At 35.9% G+C, this 22,706-nt stretch overlaps 1 protein-coding gene across 2 annotated transcripts; it reads left to right on the plus strand.

The window, feature by feature from the left end:
- Window positions 1-5,772: 5,772 nt before the first annotated feature.
- fam13c (family with sequence similarity 13 member C) lies at window positions 5,773-22,440 on the plus strand. 2 transcript variants are annotated; one of them, XM_042336925.1, is made up of 11 exons: window positions 6,981-7,430; window positions 8,273-8,342; window positions 12,768-12,915; window positions 14,540-14,750; window positions 16,042-16,180; window positions 16,822-16,903; window positions 17,228-17,436; window positions 19,066-19,161; window positions 19,474-19,676; window positions 20,589-20,690; window positions 21,830-22,440. In XM_042336925.1, exons 1-11 carry the CDS (start codon window positions 7,306-7,308, stop codon window positions 21,960-21,962), a joined length of 1,518 nt encoding a protein of 505 aa, XP_042192859.1. In that variant the 5' UTR covers window positions 6,981-7,305; the 3' UTR covers window positions 21,963-22,440. The 2 variants fall into 2 exon arrangements, with proteins under 2 accessions (XP_042192858.1, XP_042192859.1); XM_042336924.1 differs by lacking the exons at window positions 6,981-7,430; window positions 20,589-20,690; window positions 21,830-22,440 and adding exons at window positions 5,773-6,015; window positions 13,151-13,216 and having other exon boundaries at window positions 19,066-19,165; window positions 19,474-19,536.
- Window positions 22,441-22,706: the final 266 nt, after the last annotated feature.

Genomic DNA, 22,706 nt, shown 5'->3' on the forward strand with positions numbered 1-22,706 from the left:
CTAGAAAATGTTGTTACGCATGTTCTACAATTTTTGGGTGTCATTTATGCTCAATGGAATTTTTTCCCTATTCTCTTGGTATAGGGATGAGACAAATAAGGAATGTTTCTCATGCAGTTCTGTTGTCTGTGAAGATCATGGCCTACCACTAAGAGGTGCCTTGCAGCACGCTGAAAAGAAGGCATTCAATAGAATAGAAAATCAAGATGAGGACAATCAAAATCCCAAAAGATCAAAACCAGACTCTGGATTAAATGCAGCGCAACAGCGGGATGTGAGTGCATTGAAATGTTTGATATATATTTTTTAGACATTCATCCAATAGAATGAAAGTTAGTTGAAGGATTGTGGTGAAATTCCCTTTTCTTTGCCATGGGATCTTTATAATATCCACCATGACTTGGTTTAATATCTCATCCAAAGTGTGGCACCTGCAACAACACAGAGTGTCAGCTTTGACTGTGAGTTCAAAGTTCCAAAATGCGGCTTGAGCCTATGACCTCTGAGTCGGAGGCGAGAGTACAACCAACTGAATCAAGCTGACACCTGAAATAATATTGCACATTATTTCTCTTCAAAGTCATGACCATAAGGCTGAAATTCAATTCACATCACTGCTATGCACAGAATTACAGTGCTCCATTTTTTTCTTTGTTCTTACTACAGTGAAATCCAAACAACATTGTAAATGGGGTAAATTTAGCAACGGCCTCACAATGCCTTCGAATGTCCATTTGGCAGTTACCCAATAAAACCAATTTATGCAATCTTTATTCTGAATGTTCTATCTTGTGCCTAGAATATGTAGCCATTTATTTTCTCTATTCTAAATTTTCTCTATTCTCCTGTTTCCTTTGAAAAGCCAGAGACTTTACTTTTATTTAAAAAAAATCTATTTCACAAAAGCATCCAAGTAAATTCACTGTGTGATCATATGCTGGGAAGAGTTTACCTTTAACATTAGAAATGTCTCCATAGAGTAGGTAGTATTTCTTCTTGCATTGCCGGTAGATGAATGCTGACTCAGTACTAGAAAGCCTTTCCTGTAAATGACTCCACTGGGACACATTATGAATATCTGTCCTCGTAATGCAACTGAAGTAATGCACGTAGCAATCAGGTACATTGGAGCACTGTATTGGTCCTTTCCATTTCAAAATGTCTACACTAAAACGTAAGACAAAATTACAAAAGAAAATAAGTTAATGTATCTATATTTCATGTTTCTCTGAATTTCCATTAAGCAAATAGGATAGCTGACAAGTACCACCCTAATAGCATTTTATTTTCCGCTAAACCACTAATCCGAATTGAACAGATAAAGTTCATAAAAGAAAGCATCAGATTTCATTCATCAGCTATGTATCTGTATTCAGTGATCAAAATTATTCAACCCAGTACTCTAGATAAATGGGGTCTGTTCTGGTGAATATGAAGATTAATAAATATGTACTATGAAACTAAATGTGGCAGAGAACATTTGAGTAAGAATTGCATTAAACTGGCTTTTCTCCAATTTCATTTTGCTATATAAAAAATACTGCTGTTTATGTTTCAAGAAACAATTAAGGCCATTGTTAATTGTGCTATTAATTTCCATGAAGTACGCTTCACTCTGCACCTGGATGTAATTGGGGTCATTTTAAAGGCCAGCTTTATAATTAAAGAATGTTACAACATTTTTGCACAAAGCTTCAATTTTCCCACCAAAGATAACAAGCTCTCTGCATTTGCCTTTGATATTTCTGAACACCCAAGTCATATTCCACCCATTTAAATGAGGTTATGCAATGTGATACTTAGGCAAAATATTGCTTGAAGCAAATGTCTTCACCTCCTTTAGAAAGGGAGGAGCAATGTTGATGTTGATATAAACGTGCTTGTGGTTGCAGTCGGTGATTGTTGACTTTCATTCTTTGAACTACTTCCATTTCTCAGAGTGAGATTCTGTTAGTTTATCTGTGACAATGCACAAAGTTCACATTGTTTTAAAAAGAATCCTGTTGCATGTTGGCAAAATCCTTTATTAATTTCACTCTAACCTTTTGAGGAATAGCAGACTACACCGGTCGTCAGTCACATCATAAAATAATGCAATAATCTACATTGAGTTTTGAAAATGGTTTCAATTTCAGATCATTAATTTGCCTCCTGTACATTTACCTGAACTTGGATCATGATGGTGTGTGCAGCACTGTTATCAGCTGTCCAGTCATTAATCATTAGTTTAAATTAATTAATAAATCGATTTAATGAATTAATCTATCACCAGTTCATGACTTATTTAGAGTGCACATATGAAGAGAAAAATGGTCCAATTTAAAGGACTTGTGTGAATTGGAAGAGAGTGGATTAGGGGTTGCATTTCAATTCAAAGTGAAGCTTCATTCACGTTGCACAGAAATTGCATAGATGCAAAAGAAACTCTCATTACAATACATAACAATTTTACATTTATAGAGCACCGTTCAAGGTCTGGAGAATGTCCCATTGGCAATACTATGAGGATATACGATATGTGATATATATGTTTGGAACAATATGTTGCTACTACCAGATCCATGAATGGTCCATTACTTCTCGAAGGACAAAAGCAGTTAAATTTGTCAATGCCTTTTTTAATTCTGTTCACTCGATCTTTGTTCAGGTCTAATGTTTAGCTAGATTAATGTTTCCTCCTAGGTATGATGTACAAGTGGAACAAGTTAAATTGATCAGGATTATACAACTTTGAAATCATTAATTTTTAAGTAATAGAAATGGGGATGTATAATCATATATCAGGTGCACTCGACTGCCACAAACCCATCACTGGCTAAATGCGTAAGTAAAACTATTGGATTAGTCACAGACTTGTATATTGTGAGTAGGCAGTGGATCTGGGGAAGGAATGCTTACACTCTACAAAAGATAAATCAATAAAACAAATCAATTTAATTTCAGTCAAACTGAGGTTTTGCTTCAGTCACTAATGTACTTGCAATAATCAGGGTATATTTGGGGGATGAAATCTAAGTGGAGAGCTACATTTCCATCTAAATCGAAAACAATTTTGTGGAGAGATCTCAATCAGAAACAACAATTTGCAATTTTATAGCACCTTTCACACAGGAAAAGTTTTCAAAGCACTTTACAAAGACAGAGTCTGTTGGGAGATAGGTAGAGAGAGCGTGGGGAGAAGTGGTTGAAGGTTAGTTACAGAGTACGACTTTCTATGGGTTTTGAAAGTAGAGAGAGAGAGGAACAGGGTGGAAAGATTTCAGAAAAGAGTCCTAGAGGATGGGGCCAAAGTGATTGAAAAGTCAGTGTTTGGGGTTGTTAGGATAGAACAAGATTGTGCTCGGTCTGTGATAGAGACGGTGGAGTGGATGGCGTTGTCAGGGGAGTAATGGTTACAGGTGATCAGAAGTAGGGTGGAGAAAGGCCATGGATGCATTTGAAATTAAGGACAACGTTTTAAAGTTGATTCACTGCAGGAAAGATAGTTGAGCAAAGATAAGAGTGATGGGCTCACAGAGCCTAGTGCAGGAGAAAATACAGGCTGCTGAGTTCTGGGTGACCTGCTAATTTGTATGTTTTACAACCATAGCATGTTAGACCACTGAAACAGGCTATTCAGCCCATCAAATCTGTGCTGATGTTTTTCTCCACATGAATCGCTGTACTTCCTACTCCCCAGTTCTAAAATAATGTTACATTGGGTAGTGTCTTAACCCATTAGACCACCAGGGAACTGAGAGGAATGATTTTCACTATAATTGTTAATCAAGCATCTGTTCTGCTATATCAAAATAATCTTGTTCTGAGAGTTGTCAAAGTAATCTGCAATATAGCATTTTTATTGTGATGGCTGAGAGTTGCAGAGCAGGATTTGGGAAGCAGGATATATTTGTTCTCACAGCAGATCATTCCTATTTTAGCAATTATGCAAGTCATTTCCTTCATACCCATGGGGAAAATAGATGGTTTTACTCCCATGTGAAAACGGGAAAAAAATGTTTTTTTGGCAACATTCCCAAACTTACTGATTGGACTCCATGTTTCTTCATTAACTATTTGTGTTTGGAATCATTTGTCTGTGGTGAAGATTAATCTACTAATCTATTTGCTAGTAAAATCCTGCTGATTTCTCCAATTTGTTTCTGCATTTCAGACTGGTGTCTATAATATTGGACAAAAGTGTTTCTCTCTTCAACTACATATTGAAAAACTGGAGTTAAAAAAAAAGAGAGAAACAGCAGAATAAACTTGTGCCAAAAATAAACCTCCTTGAATTGCGTTGTACAAAAGCACACCGGAAAGTCCTGAAATGGTCACACATTCTAAGCATCAGATTAAAATATGCAATTTATTAATACAATTAACAACAACAATATAGCACCTATCACATCAGGAGGATGTCCCAAAGCGATGGACAGTCAAGGATGTGCACCCGAGCTGGGGTTGGGATCAGGCGGGGTGGAAGGCAGGGAGGGTGGGGGTAAGAAGGGTGACCGAAGGCGCAGTCGAAGAAGAAGGTCTTGAAGGAGGCAATGGAGAAGGAAAGGAGAAGGGACTGTGGCATAAAGTTCAAAAGGGTAGAATAGCTGAAGGCCCGATCGCTAATGGTGAGGGAGGCAGGGCAGGAGACATAAAACAGACCAGAGACCACCGAGCTTTAACCTCTCTTTTCCTAACAAAAGTCTTTGAACACTTTGAGGGTAAAATACTTTGATCTTGAATCTCCTGAAAATCTGTTTGAATATACAATAGACTTTTGTGCTTAGCAGGCTAAGGGTTAATACTTCCCACGGCACAGTGTCTCTCTCCTCTTTCCAAAGGAGATTGGTTGCCAACTAGAAATCCTTTAAAGAGGGATTAAGTATCCTTGGTTCGAGCCACCTCAGCCTCAAATAGTATCTGATGTCACTTGATGAAATCGTAGGGCTGCAATTTAAAATGTATTTCAATAAAAACCTTATTAGAGCACAACATATTCTCCACCAATATCAACCCAGAGACACTTATAGCTTCAATTCATACATTAGGCCAGCAGTGAGGTATTACTGACTTAAAACAAGATGTTCAGAGCAGCTTTTTGTGTCTGTGCACTCAGAGTAAGAGTGGGTATTTTCACACAGGGAACAACCAGGAATTTCAGTAGGTATTCTGCTGCTTTTAGGTTGAGTCACTGAGCTAACATTTGTACTCCAGTAATTATGACTCACTGCTGCAGTAAGCAACGTTCCCGGTTGTGATGATTCCATTTCGTGTAGGTGCCAGAGACCTGGAGATTGAGGAGTTTAGCCAGTTATAGAGAATGAGTGGGAAAGGAGTGAATCCAAATACCTGAAGTTTAATATGGGAATATTTTACCAATGCCGTGTTGTATGTGTTTAAGCAACTGTGCTATAATTGCAATAATAGATATTCCATGAGTATATAAACAGCTATACATAACATGCATCAACAGCTATCTGACATAGTTGAGAACAGCTATGTATAGCAAACAAGCAGATTAAAAGACAGCATTAGCAATATGCCAACTGTAGAACACTAAGAAAAATCCAAAAAGTTAGTAATAAGCGAGTACTGTAGTTACAATAAAAATATTACATTATACCTTTTAGCATGTTTAAATGAAAAGTTAAAAAATCTATGATGGGATTTTGTTGGGTATGATACTAGAATTTTTCTGGCAGACTGTCACCAAGGCTAGATCAGTAGCAGCAGCAGTTTGGCTCTTTACCAGATTTATACCATGTTACAAAACAGAGCCAGATATCTTCCCGTCTTTAAACTTTGATTGCAGCCCAAATATGACATTCACAAGTTCCAGTTTGTATTAGTCTCACTCTTCGGATCCTCATGCCACGAATATCAACATTGCCCTTTGTTGCCCTTATTGTTGCTCTAGGAGATGAAGCGGAGAACTCTCTCACTGCTAGACTGTCGAGGTAGTACAGAGATGGCTGTCATTGAATATGCCCAAGAGATTACACTCAAAAACGAAGAAAACTCCAATGTCTGCAACAGGTCTGTTGTTAATGGTTTTTCAGTCTTTCGCAGATATATTCTTCAGTAGCTTCAAGTGCTGTTGGTCTTTATGTCAAATGGAAACATATATTGTGACATTATTCAAGGATTTAGAATTATTATTAGCTCTAATTGAAATACTTTAAATTAGGTATTTGTTTTTATATGTTTAAAAGTTTGCAGTTGCTTCTCTTACTCAAAGTGACCTGTTATTTTTTTCTCTTTATATAAACACAGATTGTTAACATTTGGTTAAATCACTCCATGAGTGCAGTGTTATTAAACAAGGAAAATAAAGGCTATATGGAATTTTACTGAGAATTTTGTGTTCAGAATTAGTCCATGTTAATTGGAGAGACTATTTCTGTAATGTAGGAAATTGCTTTAATCTCACACGACAGGCGTTTTGTGGATCAACAGTTTTATGGATGTATTATCTTCAAAACATTGTTTTTCCAGCATGAATATGAATTTGAAAGTAAACATTATGTAAAACATTTAGAGTGAATATTCATTGTTTACAGACTGAGGTCAATTTCTGATTCCACAAAGGTCTTCCTTGAGGTGTCAAAAGCCATTAAAAAATATTTCAAATTTCGCAATCCATCTTTATAAAAACTTTTCAAAATGCCAGTCTATTCATGATATGTCAACAATTACTTAAGGTCTGTAATTAATAAAGAAATAAAATAATGCTGAAGCAGCTTGGTGAACCAGATTGTATTGTGCAATTTGGCAGATTAGGATACATTTCATATTTTGGTGTGATTTTAATGTTTCTGATATTTTAGTCAGTTGGCTACATTTGTGAATTGTAATTCTGAATGTTCATATTGTTCAGAGAAAAAAAATTTAAACTGTGCCAGAAATTGGGCACAAAAAGCCCAATTTCAGAAACGCTGATACATCTTGTGATCAATGTGATTTATGGTACATTTTTCCTTTTGTGTTTAATTTTGAACAGTATTCCAAAGAAATCAAGATTGTAATTTCTACACTTGAGCACATTGGGCAGTGCGATTTCAACAGGTTGTTGTTAGTTTGGGGGGGAAGGCGGGGAGGGAGGATGACATCCCACATGGAATCCAGCTGTTGTTTCAGAAGTGGGTTCATTGCTGAATGACTTTTGCAACTGTTGGAACTGTGGAATCAGATGACGAAGAAGGTTAACCAGTGGTGGAACAAAGGTCAGGGCTGAAACCACTAACAGGATTGGCAGAGAACATCAGTGAGGACAGTGGATCCTGTAATAGATCTGAATTTGTTTGCTAAAGTCCTATCATCGAGTGTATGAAAGAGCCTGTGGTTCAACTGTATGTTGACTACACAGTTTACTGCGGAAATGTAAGCATCATTAGGTGTTATGACTTGTTTGCTAAGCGCTCTGATACGCTATCCTGGGTGGAGAGCTCTATGTAAGTGCATGTTGTTGTTGATGTTGTTTCTGTATGTACATATGCATGTCAAATGAAGCCAATTAATGTCAAGCCATTTAATATTGGCACAAATAAGGGAAGTAAATAACATAAGTATACAATCAAAGTGAATTCTGTAGGTGGGGCTCCCAAGTACAGTAACTTTTATATTTAATGGTTTACTGCTAGATATGATTATGCTAAATGTAAGGTTTATTTTATAATTTTTTTGGTTTCTAACAGGCTTTCATAGTTCTGCCAAAAGCAAAATTGAAATAGCCTGCTCGATCATTTTATAGCTCAATCATTTGTTGGAAGGTGTCAGATAAGTCACCAATATCAATTTGTGTATTCTGTTGATTTTATTCATATGTTCATACCACATATTCTGTTGATTTTATTATATTGGATCACATAAATTTTTGAGGTGGATAGAACAGAACTAGGTCCTGTATAACAGCACACTGAGAGCAGACACCTGCATGTCCTGAAAGATAGAGGGAAGAATTGAAGATCTTGTGAAGGACAATTTAAGTTACTCTCATGTTTTTCTTGTGGCCAGTTAAAGACCCTAGTTGGCAAATGTCTGGGAGCAGGTCACTCACACGCACAACCACACACACACACACACAGATCATCATGTAATTCTCTGGAAGTTAAAGGAATAGTTTAAAGAAAAACTAAAGGTGATTGCAAGAAGAACATTTTTTTTAAAAAGAGCAAGGGAGGCAAATAAAAAAATTCTAATAGGTTTGAGAGTTTTTCTAAATTTTTTTTCTTTATACAGACTTTGAAAATCATGTTGTACAAACAACCTAAATATAACTTGACCTTTATTCTAGACAGAACAGCACCACGTCACCAATAGATGTACAAGAAGAAGCTTCACAGCTAATGCAGGAATCCAGTGAGGTAGGGTGACAAACACATATTAAAATAATTTTGCATTTATCTTTTGGAGAGTTTACTTTCAAACCTTGTTATTAAGTGTAACTCTTCAGTTGTTTACAAATATTTAATGCTATGTTGATTCATCTTTTATAATTCTGTACACTTATTGGTTCTTAAATTGCTGTTTTGAAACAAAGAAGACTTAATTTTAATTTGCCCACAAAATACACAGTCAACCACTTTACAGTATATCCTGTGAAGTGCTTTGAGACGTCTCAACGATTTGGTAAGGCGGTATATCAAATGCAAGTATTATTATTACATACGCTTTCTACCAAATAGTGAGTTAATCTCAGTGTCTGTCAGAATTTGGGAATAAAAATGTTACAGTCAAATAATCTTTTGAAAGAGCCATTCAGCCGATGGTTCACGTGCCAGATCTCCAAAAGAGCTATCCATTTGGTCGCACTCCCCTGCCTTTATTCAATACCTTTTTATATTTTTCTTTTTCAAATATTTGTCTAATTCCCTTTTAAAAGCTATTTTTGGTATGGAATTTCAAGGTCTTAATATTTCATATATAAAAAAAACCTCAATCTCTCTTTATTTTATTGGAAAATAGCATCAATATCCTGTTTAATATTATTTTAATATCAGGAACACCACTTAGTAGCATGTTAAGTAGCTTGCTATTCAGCATTAGAGCTGTATATCCTTAAACGTAGCTGATAACAGAAAGGGACTCAGTGCAGTTGTGCTTGTGCAAAATGGATACATTTCACTATATTTCTTTAATTTGGCATTTTCAAAGCATCACAAATAATACATAGAATAGACAGCCAGGAACAATTTTACATTCCTGTTCAACACAAAATAAATACTGACGCTGCAAATATCCATTTTTAATGACCAATGGCAAAACTGCTCTTAATGGAGTAGCAACATTGGAATTACTAAGTGGTTGAAAATTAAAAATCAAATCTGTGGTAGTGCATTGGAAGACAATTTGAGAGGAAGAAATCCATCATCCCCAGAGTGGGAGAAGTCTAAATCCATTTCTGACATTGAAGCAAAAAAAATACCATCAATTTTTACAAAAATCTAGGAATAATATAACAATTAAAGCAAATGCTTCAATAAATTAGATGAAATGTTTTAAGATAAGAGAAGACTACGGCATTCTTTAATTTTTCACAGTTCTCAGTGTAGTGCTCTGGATCAATATTTAAGAATAATAACACTAAGTTTTAGCTCATTGACATGTTTGATTTTTTTTATATGTAATACGTATACATAACTTATATAATGTATATAGAGGCGTGTGTGGTAACATGAGTTATGTCATTGGGCTTTTCATTCACATCTTTCAACTGTTAAACAGAGTGACGGTCATTATTCCTAATATCTCATTTCAGTATCTGCAATAATTGAGTCAAAGTAAATATCATACTCTTATCTCATTAAGAGGATCTAATCAATTTAATTTAAATTGTTATGTCAGCTCTGACCCGTGAAGAAGAAACTGATGGAGAAAATATTACCATAGTGCTGACATACCATGATACACTGTGCTCCATTTATGCTGTTTTCTGCTGACTTCAGTACTTTATTAGTTCGATGCAATCTAGTTTGTAAAAGTCAATGTAATTGTCGTATATTTGCCCTATTGTAGAGAGAATGGATACATCAGTTTATGTTTACTATCTATCCTCCTTCTCCCTTACACTTGTTTTCCTCTTGTTGCATATTTAATAAACATACCTGAGAAAGTTGGAAGTTTAAGGGAATAAATATCTTTTGTTTTCTAGAGGAAGATAATAATAAAATAATAATCCTTGCATTTGATATATGCCTATCCACATCGTCGAGGCATTTCAAAGTGCTTCATAGGATATTCTGTAAAGAGGTTTGACTGTGTATTTTGGGTGCAAAACTGGCAGCCAGTTTGTGTACAGCAATGTTCCACAATTAGTTTGAGTCACCATTGTATTTGAGAAATTGTTGGCTAGGACATCAGGAGATACTCCCTTCTCTGTTTCGGATAGTACCATGGGATCTTTAGCATCCAGCTGAACAGGCAGACAAGAGATTGGTTCCATATCTCATTCGGTGGACAGCACCTTCGACAATGCAACGCTGCCTCCCCCAACATTGGAGTGTCATCTTAGACAGTGTGATTCCAAGTCTCGATGTAGGGCTTGAACCCACAACCTGCTGATTCAAAGGCGAGAGTATCACCACTGAGCCAGGCTGATGTGAAGACTAGTTTTCAGCATGCTTATTAACAGATGACATTGGAAGGCAAGATAACACTGTATGGTACCATTGCATTGTTGGCACAATGAAAACATTGGGCTGTGGAAGTGGGACAGCTACACCTAAGGGAACTTGTATGTTTTCATTCAGCATAAATTAATTCTCTACCATCCTTCACCCATACTGCTGTTACCTCTAGTCACTCTTTCTGAATAAAACTAATAATATCTCTATAGATATCTGCTACTTACAAGAAGTATTGTAAAATTGTTATCTTCATCGACTACTGTGCGTAATTATAATAATCTTAAGTATCATTTATGACAGTACCTTGGGATGTCCTCCCAATGTGAAAGCGCTATATAAAAAAATTAATTTGTTTTTGTTGTCGTCGTCTTATCCCTTCTCATTGTGGATCCTATTATTTTTTGTTAGTCTGACTCCTGCGGAAACCCATCACCATGCTTAAGAGTATCGAAACCAAACAGGGTTCCATGCATCCCACCTGCACATGGAAATTCCTGAGATATTTCCTAATATAGGTATAGAAAATCATTACAACAGAGATTTTACATAATTTTACATACTGCCACTTCAGCCAAAAAATTGCACCTCTATTAGCCACAAATAAATATGTTCATGCATTAAACAAACAAACAAACAAACAAACAAATAAATAAATATAAATAAATTTAGTGGCTATCCTACAAGATACTTTAAAGATCCTTTGGTCAGTGAAGCATATTTAAACATGAGCTTCAGTGGTTTCAATGTTAAATGTATTATTCATTTTGGAGGGTTTGAAGGGTATGGGAATGGGATTGAAAGTAATCTTACTCTGAGAGCCAGTGGTACAGACTCGATGGGCTGAATGTTTACTGTAAATGTTTACAATTCCATTAAATCTGTAAGTTTCTACAAATCCACAACTGCTAAGGTTTGTCTATTCACTTAAATGCAATTAGACCCTGAAATGTTTTGAGTACAGAGTGATCTATCAATTCAATATTTAACAAAATTATAAACAATGTTTATAATAATAAATAATTTATAAATAATTCAATTACAAAATTATAAACAATGTTTCATACTGTATTGTGCAACACACATGATTCTAAGAATATTAACCAGATGCATTTTTTAAAAATTCTGGAATATATTTTAACATATAAAATGTTGATGTGTATTCTGTACATGTATTATTTAATTAGTTTTTGTCATATTACCTCTAATTACAATATGGCCAGGTCATACTAAATGGCACGTGTGAAACAAGTTGAAATTTAAGCATCAACCATCGAGGAATTGACTGAACGTTGCATAATATTAGCTCCTAAACTGAGACGTGCAGAACTATGCGTTTACATGCGTGTGACTGCTTATTCGCTGGTAAAGCAATGGCACATATGCAAGATGCTGAAGAAAAGCTCATGCATTCCAGGTGGAATCCTCACAGCTGCTTCTTTAAGATTTTTTTCAATTTTAATTTTAATACCTTTGCGAAATTGAGACGAAAAGGCAAAATGTGCTCAAAACTGCAGCAGCCCCCCCCCCCATCAAAAAAAAGGTTTTACAACATTGTATTGTTTGAATGCATTTTTTTTGCTACTGAGAAGCTAAGCTGGGGATGCAGGTCAGAAACTGGCAGCAATCAAAACAAGTAGTATTTGAAGCCCTAAAAATGATGCATACCTCTGTAAGGCATTGCTAAACATGGCCCACAAAGGGACGGTTTAATTCTTAAGAGGGATGATAATATCTGGTCTTTTATGAATGAACTGCACTGGGAGGAGCGAATTGTCACCAGAGATGATGTCAGAGAGACTCAGTGAAGTGCTGGGCTGGAGGATGGACTGGCTACAGCATGAGCTGGGATTGCTGTCAGATTGGCTGACTGGAGCAAGTCATGCATAGGGGCTGCTGACGAAATCATTGCTCCCACCAGACTTAGGTCATGAATAAACTATAATCTGGGGATGTACGTAACTGCAGAAAACCGAAGCAACGCAAAACAGCTTGCAATATGTCAGTGATTTCGAATAGATGGCTTTGCACTCTGCTGGTCGGGGTTTGCAGCTTGTTAGTTGTTCTGGCTTAATCGCACTCGATGCTAAACGCCTAGGACCAGGGCGGTGGACACTGGAGCCTGTGCTAACGTTGTGTTGCACGATGTTCTGCTTTTGCCTACAGAACTCCTTAATGAAGCTGCAAACCCTTGAAGTTGACCTGTGCTCAGCATTTTTACCGAACCAAGAGGAAGGTCCCTCGGCACAGTGCAGCAAGGAACACATCTCTCGATTAGGTTGCAATGGATTAGCTGATGAGGGGAGCAGTGGGGGTAAGGATACTTCAGAATATTATTCTCTACACGGATTGCAATGTGTGTTCGCGGATGATTTGCTGTGGAATCCATGGCACTTATTTTAACGAGTCTGCTCGGTGACAGCATTTTAGCTCATCATTTTTAATCATGTCAATCTTTCTGTGTTTTTATTAATCACTGTATTTGATTTGATTGTCTTGAGAAATACTATTTGTGTGTGCATTTATTTCATTTGATTTTTTTTTGTTAGAGCACTGCACCATTATTTTCCCTATAATTGATTTCAAATTAATGCATCAACAAAGAGATAGTGATGGTGAGTACATTCAATTGATTTGTGTTTTTATTTGAACGCCACCTCTCACACCTGAATCCACCTCATTATTACCCTTAAATGCTTTGCTCCAACTAACTTAATTAATACTGTTTGTAGAGGCATCTTATTTTAATTGGATTATTCCTGCCAACACTTACCCACATTACTAAAATAGAGAGTTGGCTTGCTAAATTATATTGGAGATGTGTATATATATATATATGTGTGTTTGTATGAGAAAAATAGTGTAGGGTTCCTCTGACTCAGTATAAAGTGCCTCAGTATAAATACACCTATTGCAAAAATAGGTTTCAAGAAGTTCAAAGAAATGGATTCAACAGCAGAATTTGAAATTGCACATGTTTTAAAACCAAAGGATTTTCAGCTACTACGGTGCATTATTTAACCCTAACCTTCACTATCACGTGGGAAGCTTCACATTTTCTATCGGTGGCAAAAAGCAACTGGAAGGAGGACAACTGGATTGGCTTCATAGTTGTGATATTAATTACCCAAAACATAATGTGTATATTGAATATAATCGGTTGTCAAGGTTATTCAAAAGTCACTGAGCATCAAAATGATTACAGAGACCCGCTTCGTGTTGCCACCGAGCCGTTAAACGTGAGCATTTTAATACATTGTTTTATTCGCATACAGGCCGATGTTCTGCAGGGAGTTTCCATGCTTTAAAGTCCTCTAGAATACACAAAAATTCTGCTGGTTGGTCGTGTTCCTTTGATACTGTCATATACAAAGGTGGGGATGGCACAAATGAGAGTTTGATCATGCCATCCTGCCCATTCAGTCATTTTTGGCACTTAGCAATTATTTTATTTGATTTTTTTAAAAAAAACAAAAATAAAAAATAGCATCAAATAACTAGTTGAAAGGCAGTGCAAAAACGTAACATAATGAACAGAGTTGCTGTAGGTGGCTGTCATTTTCTTTCACATGCTCTTTAAATACAGTCTGTCTAAAAATAAATTGGTGCATTGGCAACATCATTAAGGCTGCTCTGAAAATATTGCAGAATGGGCATCTTGCATTCTGTATTCTTTAGAAAGCGCTATTGTACTGAAAAGCATAGTATGACCTTTTAGCTGCAACACTTACAACTCAATTGATTTTTTTTTAAAATGGACATTATATCCCGACTTCTTCAATGAACTTGTAATTGTGTGGGCAGTTTATATAGTTACATGGAAGATAATATTATTGTTATTACGGTATGGAAGATGCATAGTTTGCACATTCGTTTTTTTTATATATAAGAATAAACAAGCACTTGAACTAAACGTTCCTGGTCATTTATCATTGCAGAGCCAATCCCAGCCTTCAAAGCCTGGCAGAGTGAGCTTGAAAACGGAGCAGAAGCACACCGTTCCCCGGGGGCTAGCAGGTTGCTGCATCACATAACAGATGGGGACAATCCACTCATATCGCCACGCTGTTCCAGCTTTAGCAAGAGCCAAAGATTTGTGCTGGATACCGAAGCAGCTCCATCTCCACCCAGTGCTCAACCATTTATCATGTAAGATGGACTTTTTAACTATTTATTTTTATTTAACCAAGAAGGCCAAGTTACTGAGGAAATAGATTTAAAATCAGAATTGATTCTTTATTGGTAAGCTCTACACACTCAGCGTCTATTCAATGACAAGATATGCTCATCAAACAAATAATGGAAAGTGTAATTTAAAGCTTTTTTATTGGGAGTTACCTTCAATTATTGTCTCTCCATTAAAACATTATAGTATAGTTGAAAGGATTTTTGTGACTCACAGAATTGCTGTCCTGAATTTTCCCAACCTGGTCTCCTGTCAATTTGTTGGCCAGTGCCTTGGACCACTGATGCATTTATCCCATTAGCAACAAGAACAAAATTACATTTGTATAGAGCCTTTCACAGCGGGAGGACGTCCCAAGGCTGAAAGTTTATCATCTTTGAAGTTTATCTTAGGGAATTAAGTATATTTTACTTGGGGATAAAACTATTTTGTATAGCTCAGTGCAAACAATATGGATTTGCATATAATTTATATTTAAATATATTTCCTTGATTTATATGTATTAAATTTAAGTACTATAACTGGAGTGTACACAGTATTATACGTGAATATAGTAGTGTATCTTTATTTGTCCTTCACTAATTTGTCCCTTCTCCAAAAGTATTTGTATCCTTTTTTTACTACTGTGTATATGATACATCACCAAAATGACCATTAATTGTGTGTCATCCAAGACACTGAGTGTTGGCCTGGGAATATTTGGTGTCCAGTTTGAACTCAGGCAACGGTGAAAGAAAACAAGAAATTGGTGCCAGGAACACAGAAGAGTGATACAATTGACAGTTATATAGCGCCTTTCACATTGGGAGGATCTTTCAAAGTGCTTGATACCGCTGGCTGGGCATCAAGCTGGGAGCAGGAGTCTGGAGGGAGGGCAAGGAGGGAAAAGATGACCAAAAGCATGGTGCATCTTGTCGATTTTGAGGTAGGCCTTGAATGCGGAGAGGGAGGGAACAAGTCTGAGGGGTCAGGATAGGGTTCCAAAGAACAGGTGCAGAATGCTGAAAGCTTGCCTGTAGGTGGTGGAGCAGAGAGCGCGGGGAAAATGAAGCAGGGCAGAACAGTGTTTGCTAAGCGAAGGGAGCAGCCGGATCAGAAGAGTTGTAGGAGGTCACAGAGGTAGAGTGAGGCGAGAAGGATTTAAAGGTGACAACAAGGATCCTGAATTCGAAGTGTTAAGAGTAGAAAAATATTTGCAATATTGTCACCACAGTTGAGTTGGTGTGTTTTAAACCAACACTTTATATCTTCAAGGCCAAGAAAATCTTCTCATGGTAATCCTGAAACTGTAAATGGTCCAAAGTTAGTTACACAGCTGACGAAACAGATCCAGAATTTGAAGAAGAAAATAAGAAAATATGAAGAAAAATTTGAGCAAGAAAAGAAATACAGGGTATGTGATAAAAAGTTATATTTTATAACAATTACCAATAACCTTTAGATTGTCAGCAGCTTTACACAGACGTTCTCTTGGCCAGAATATTTTTGCATGTATTCAGCTCACAACCTGGCACTGAAAAAAATATTATATTAGAATAATCAAGCTACACAGACATGTAAGGTTTATCACTGTCGTTACCTCCTAAACAACTAGAAGCAATAGAAAAAAACACAATTTCGATTGAAGTTCTTTTAAATTAAGTTTACAAATGCTTACTCTGCTGTCATCTTTTTCCATCAATTTTCTCGTTTTCCCTTTCCTGTCTTTTTTTAATTGTAACTTTATTTTCTATCTTTCCCAATCTTACTTTTAACTTTAAAGCCTCCCACATACCTTTCTTTCCCTTCCATTTCAAATATTCACTTCTGCTGTACTTCCAGAAAGTTTTACTTTGTACTTGAGGTGCCAAGTAATGCTATGTAACAATGAACAACTGCTGCTTCAAAAATATTAGAAATCATTAAACAGGAAAAACTCATCAAGCCTGCTGCAGACTTTTCTTGATTTATATTACATAAAACTTGCTTTTAACATTTGAAAACCATTTACAGTAAAGGATCAGATAAATTCCATTATTTGCCTTTGTTTTTTAGCCCTCTCACAGTGATAAAATTGGTGATCCAGAAGTTTGGAGGTGGATGAATGATCTGACAAAGGCTCGTAAACAGTTAAAAGGTACTAAATAAAATTAAATAATAATCTTTGCCTTATCATCATATTAAAGTGCCTCATAAGATTTACTGTAATGTATAGTGACTGGGTATTTGTAACCTTAATATTCACATTCGTTGATCAATTTATGGTTTAACGTTTATTAATTTTTAATAATTATTTTCACTTGCAAATCTGACAATTTCATAGCAACCATGTAACACAAAGTTTTATACCCAGTTATGACCAGGTAAATTATTCTAGCAATTATTTTTCTGTTGCTTGTGTTGTAATGTGTGACTAATAGTTTGATTCATGGAGTTGCTTGTTTCATGTTGCTTGTTTCAGAATTGAAACTGAAAATTTCAGAGGAGGAGAACAATACCTGTCACAGACATTGCAATAGTCTGTTTCCTGTAACTTCAAGACAGGATAAAGAGAACAAACACTGTGAAGCAGCAGAACCACAGCAGAAGACTGTCGAAGAAACTGTAGAAATTGTGATGAAAACGTTAAAAGAGAAACATGAAACTCTTGGCCTTCCAGAGAACATTAAGGTACATATTAACACAGTCAGCTTTCTGTTTCAATTACAGACATTTTGAATTGTAATTCACTTTAGCAAAGTACGATTTTTTAAACAGATTGACGAACAATTTAAGACATAATTCAACCATCTTTATTTGTATAATTCCTATTTTGTACAGGAAATTATGTAAAAGCAGCTGTGGTTAGGTAAGGTAAACATGCAAAAATGTGTATTGGATTTTGAAATTATTCATGGACGATCGTAATGTGTATAGGCATAACTAGATTCTGAAATTGATATTGAATAATAGAAACAAGTAGTAATCTCCCAAATGGGCTCTAATGATAATGTAAACTAACAGCAATCTAGAATCATCATCAGAGGTACAATTATAGCCTTGAAATCACTCAAGGGTATTTTAATTAAGGTTTTTTTGTGGCTAGAAGAGTGCACAATAACCGCAAGACAAGTAAGGTTGGGGTTATTCTTTGCTACATATATCTATGTATGTATGTTTCATTTGTGGTACATATTTCTATGTATGTTTCATTATAAGTGTGAATCAATAATGAATGGAATAGAATAGCCCTAAAGCTTTCTCAAAACAATAGAAAATAAGGCTTTATTCCAGCAGCTTTTCTTCTAAACTAAAACTCATTCATACAGCACATCAGATCACTGCCAAATGATTAAAAAAAAGGACTACAATAAGAAAATATTTCTGAGAGATGTAATACTATATTGTCAGTTTGTAAAAAACAAAAGGTTTTTGGGACAGGAGTTTCTTCTGGCTTTTTTTCTCTGCTCAAACAACACTCACTGTTGGGTCAGAAACTTCACTTGACCAGATGGGAAGGGTAGATTTCTTCCCCTTGATTTAGAATCAAGGATAGATTCCACCTGAATATTTTCCTTATTCTTTCACAAAAATGAAACTGTACGATACTAAACTACATCTACTATAAGGTGTTGCTTTATTCCTTTCTGGTCTTTGCATCACAAAATAAATTATTTTCTCAGTACTTTATTTTTGTATAACATATACTATATATAACACATCATAAATTGATAGCAATCCTAAGGAGCTATCCAAGATGTCACCTTCCTCCCAATACAGAGTATACCCTTGCTACCCCTCCCAAAGGAATATTGTTTATGTTAACATGGAGAATCAACACCCCATCCATATATTCCTTGTGTCAATGAAAATTAGAGATGAACTACAAAGTATCTCAATCTAGAGTCCACCATATCCCACTATTTCAATCAACAGTCATGGACTGAACTAATGGGGAATGAATCTTCAAAATATTTATATATATATATATATATATCAATTGCATATTAACTTGTGGAAGCAGTAAACTTTATGGAATCCAATAGGTAGGTATTAATCAGCTTCTTAACTATCACTTCCTAGTTTTGAATGTACGGTTAAGGCTTTGGGACATTACGCCTCACTAATCTATATCATCTCTTGATACGTCTCAGGTACTGGTTGTGAATCTTCAACAATGGTAAAATTGCGCATCATTTTTTGAAAGCCTGAAAATAATTTAGATTTAAGAAAACTATCAGATCTGTTAATCATCAGATTTCCTTAGCTTAACTGTCCCATTGCACAATAGCAAAATGATTTTTTGTGTTATTTGAATAGGTGACCAAGCAAGAAAGGCAACTCATGAAGCCTCTTTATGATAGATACCGAGCTATAAAACAGCTCTTATCTGCAGCATCAGCAATCCCTACTATCGTAAGTAAAACAAAGAAGTAAAGTACTAAAACGGGAGCAGACATTATTTGTAGACGATAAACCAAGGCACATTATAGTTCTATAAGACCAGCCCTATAGAATTTAAGAACTTTATATAATCAACAACAACAACAAAATTACATTTGTATAGTACCTTTCACATTGGGAGGGTGTCCCAAGGCGCTGGACAAATAAAAGTTGCATTATAAGTGGAATAAACAATTGCCCTTTTTAAATAGTCACTGTTTAGTATATTGTGATGATGTAGTTATTAATGTAACATTTTAACTCATTTTATTGTACTGCATATAGGAAGAAGAGTCTGATGAGGAAGCTGTGCACAGAAATTCTGAAACATCTTCTACACCTACAGCAGACTTTCCTTTCCCAAAATATGTAGGTGACATAGATCATGGAGATGAAGATCATACACCTGAATTTGTTTCTCCTTTGGATGAAAAGAAAACTGTCAGGCAACCAACTACTTCCATGTCCAATCTTCATGAAGCCTCCACGTAAGCTTTTAAAAATTGCAGAACTGTGCAAGCAAACATTTAAAGCAGTTTTTGGTCATCAGAAAGCCGAATGAAACCTCTTGCTGTGCTTAGTAGACACTACTTTAACGCCTGAAAAGATACAAAATAAAAGTTTGCCTGTTCTTGAGAACATAATCTCTTCCTCGATTAGCTTATGTCTAGGGGATACAGCTAAGGATTGGCAGAAGCCAAGGGACTATGAATTCTGGAATAATAAGGGTGACGTAAAATTCCAGTGTGCCATCACATTTGCTTAAATAATTTTCACTGAATTCCCATGGTAGAGAATTAACTCTTCGAGGTGTTGATTTGTGCTCAAGACTATGATGTATAAATTTCTTAAATTTAGTCATACCATCAGGGCATTATTTAGTAGAAAACAGATGTTTCCTTAACAAGGAAAAAAGAGAGGCAAAGTTTTTTTGCAAACTTCTGCAAACCTCTCAATAGCTGCCTGAAGAGGAACTTGGGAGAAACTTGGCTAGGTCGTTGCTTCCTTTTTTCTTCCTCCTGCGTTTGGGATTTTGTGTTTGGATATCTAAAAGGCACAAATAGTGAAATTAAGTTGTAAGCCTATTTTAATGAAAAAAATCATCCTTATATACCTCTAGAAGTGAAAATCCCAGCATAAAACTGTGAAGTACTCTACACTTGAATCTGCCAACTCAAGAATGCAAAAAATATTCCTCCAATTAATTTATTTTGGCAATATTTGGCAATAATAATAATTGTTGCATTTGATATTAGCGTCTTATCACGTCTTTGAGACATCTCAAAGCACATCACAAAATATACTGTGAAGTGAATTGAATGTGTATTTTATTGTTCATAAATTGAAAACTACAATACTTACTTGATTCAAAGGTTATTTTTCACTCACTTTTTATGCAGGCCTGAATTATTGGACTATCTTCATGAAACTAGAGCAGAGAAGAAGAGACTTCGGAAAGTCCTCAGAGAGTTTGAAGAGCAATTCCTTAAGCAAACAGGAAGGTGAGCTAAGAGCAAAAAAAAAGGATGGATGAAGGAAAGGCTACATTAGATCCACGAAGTGCACACAGCCACGCAAAACCTTCTCCAATATAGATTTCACCCACCCATTATCTTGTAAAAGAATGTATTGCATAGATACTACCTGAACAACCTTCCCTAAACAATCAGGGAAAAATACAGAATAATTATCCAGCTTCTAAATTCGAGTCTACCTTTTTTCCTCCTTAAGTCATTTGTGCTTTTTTAAAAGAGATACTTTCAGTTCATGACATCAGAAAGAGTAAACAGTGATGAGTTACTCAAACGTCAGGGGTACAAAGTATGTGCTGAACGAAATAGAACTGCACTGGGTGAATCCAGTTCATCTCACAGATTACTGAGGGAGGCTCCAGATGACGTGGGTCCAGGGGAAGGAAGCAAAAGTTCTTTGCGTGAGGTGAAATAAAATGTTGGTTATTTTGTTGTCATATAGGTGGAAAATGCACTTTGAACACCCATACATGGAGTCCCGTAGCTTAGTGGTTAGAGCACTCGCCTCGCAAGCGAGAGGACCTTGGTTCGATTCCGGGGCAGGGCGAAACATTAGGCAAGTTTCCTTATTCCACATGCCTCTGTTTATAATAATAATAATAATCCTTGCATTTGATGTAGTCTTTGAGACATCTCAAAGCACGGCAGCCAATTGCGCATAGCAGTGTCCCACAAACAGTCGTGGATTGAGTGACCAATTTTTTNAAGGAATTATTACCCCCGGAAAAGCGATCCGAGATGCTACCCTAGCCTTTTTAAATGCAAATTATTGTTGTTTACATAGCAGTAAGTAGGAACCTGGTTTTAGTCCATTGGCAGATCACATTCCAGGGGGTAATAATCCCTTCAAAAATTAAAAATAACTAATAATTTGATTATTCAATCCACAACTGTTTGTGGGACTGTCTGTGCATAATTGGCAGCCACGTTTTGCCCACAAAATATCCAGTCAATTCATTTTACAGTATATTCTGTGAAGCGCTGAGATGTCTCGAAGACTTGATAAGGCTCTATATCAAACGCAAGGATTGTTATAATATTACTTTCCTTCACCTGTAACCAAGTGAGTTTTTTCATTTAAACACTAATTACCGAAACATTTCTTGCAGGAATGCACAAAAAGAAGATCGCATACCAATGGCTGAAGAATATTACGAATACAAGCATACAAAGGCTAAGCTTAGATTGTTGGAGGTACTCATCAGTAAACGGGATGGCTCAAAAACAGCTTTGAGTTCTTAAGGAAACTGTGCTGGAAAATCGTGATCTTGCAACAACTAGTTATTGGATATTTCGTCTTAGTATTTGTGCCATATAAACACTTGGTTGCACTTTATCAGTGAACTCTGCATATTCTAATAGTGACAGTAAGAATAAGGGTTGCTGAACATCTAATCAAAGTCACTATCATTACATGACAAAAAAAGTACAAGATATACTTTATCAATATTTTTGTGCAGGTAGTTATGAGAATTTGATGGAGGCTCATCTGACTAATAATTGCTAATTAGAATTAAGTGCAATGATTTATTGTCAGGGTGCGGATGGGAGAGACATATTTACTGATATTTTCCATGTGAGACACCATAGCACTTTATCTGTTTTTATTGTGGACTGAAAAAAGAGTCCATTATAACTAAAATCATTCCAAAAGCATTTATATGCTTTTTTGCCATTTATTGTGTATTTTTAGTTCCTAGCACATATAATCGGTGTGGACTGCAATCAATGGAACTTAACGACATTCATTTCCTGTTATTTGACCAAGGAAGTGGAACAAATGACCCTTGAAATGTTTAACTGTTCATATTTAACTATTTTGAGTTATGTAAATAGCATTTCTTAATTTGTATTCAATAAAATTTGTATTATTCATATTTTTGGTAAATAGCCTAAAAAGTTAGTTGTAACTTTTAGTAATTCAGACCATTCATATGTTTAAGATTCTTATAACAATGATATTCTAATGACTTGACCATCACAATG

This window comes from Callorhinchus milii, unplaced genomic scaffold (assembly GCF_018977255.1).
Source record: "Callorhinchus milii isolate IMCB2004 unplaced genomic scaffold, IMCB_Cmil_1.0 Scaffold7, whole genome shotgun sequence".
NCBI lineage: Eukaryota > Metazoa > Chordata > Chondrichthyes > Chimaeriformes > Callorhinchidae > Callorhinchus > Callorhinchus milii.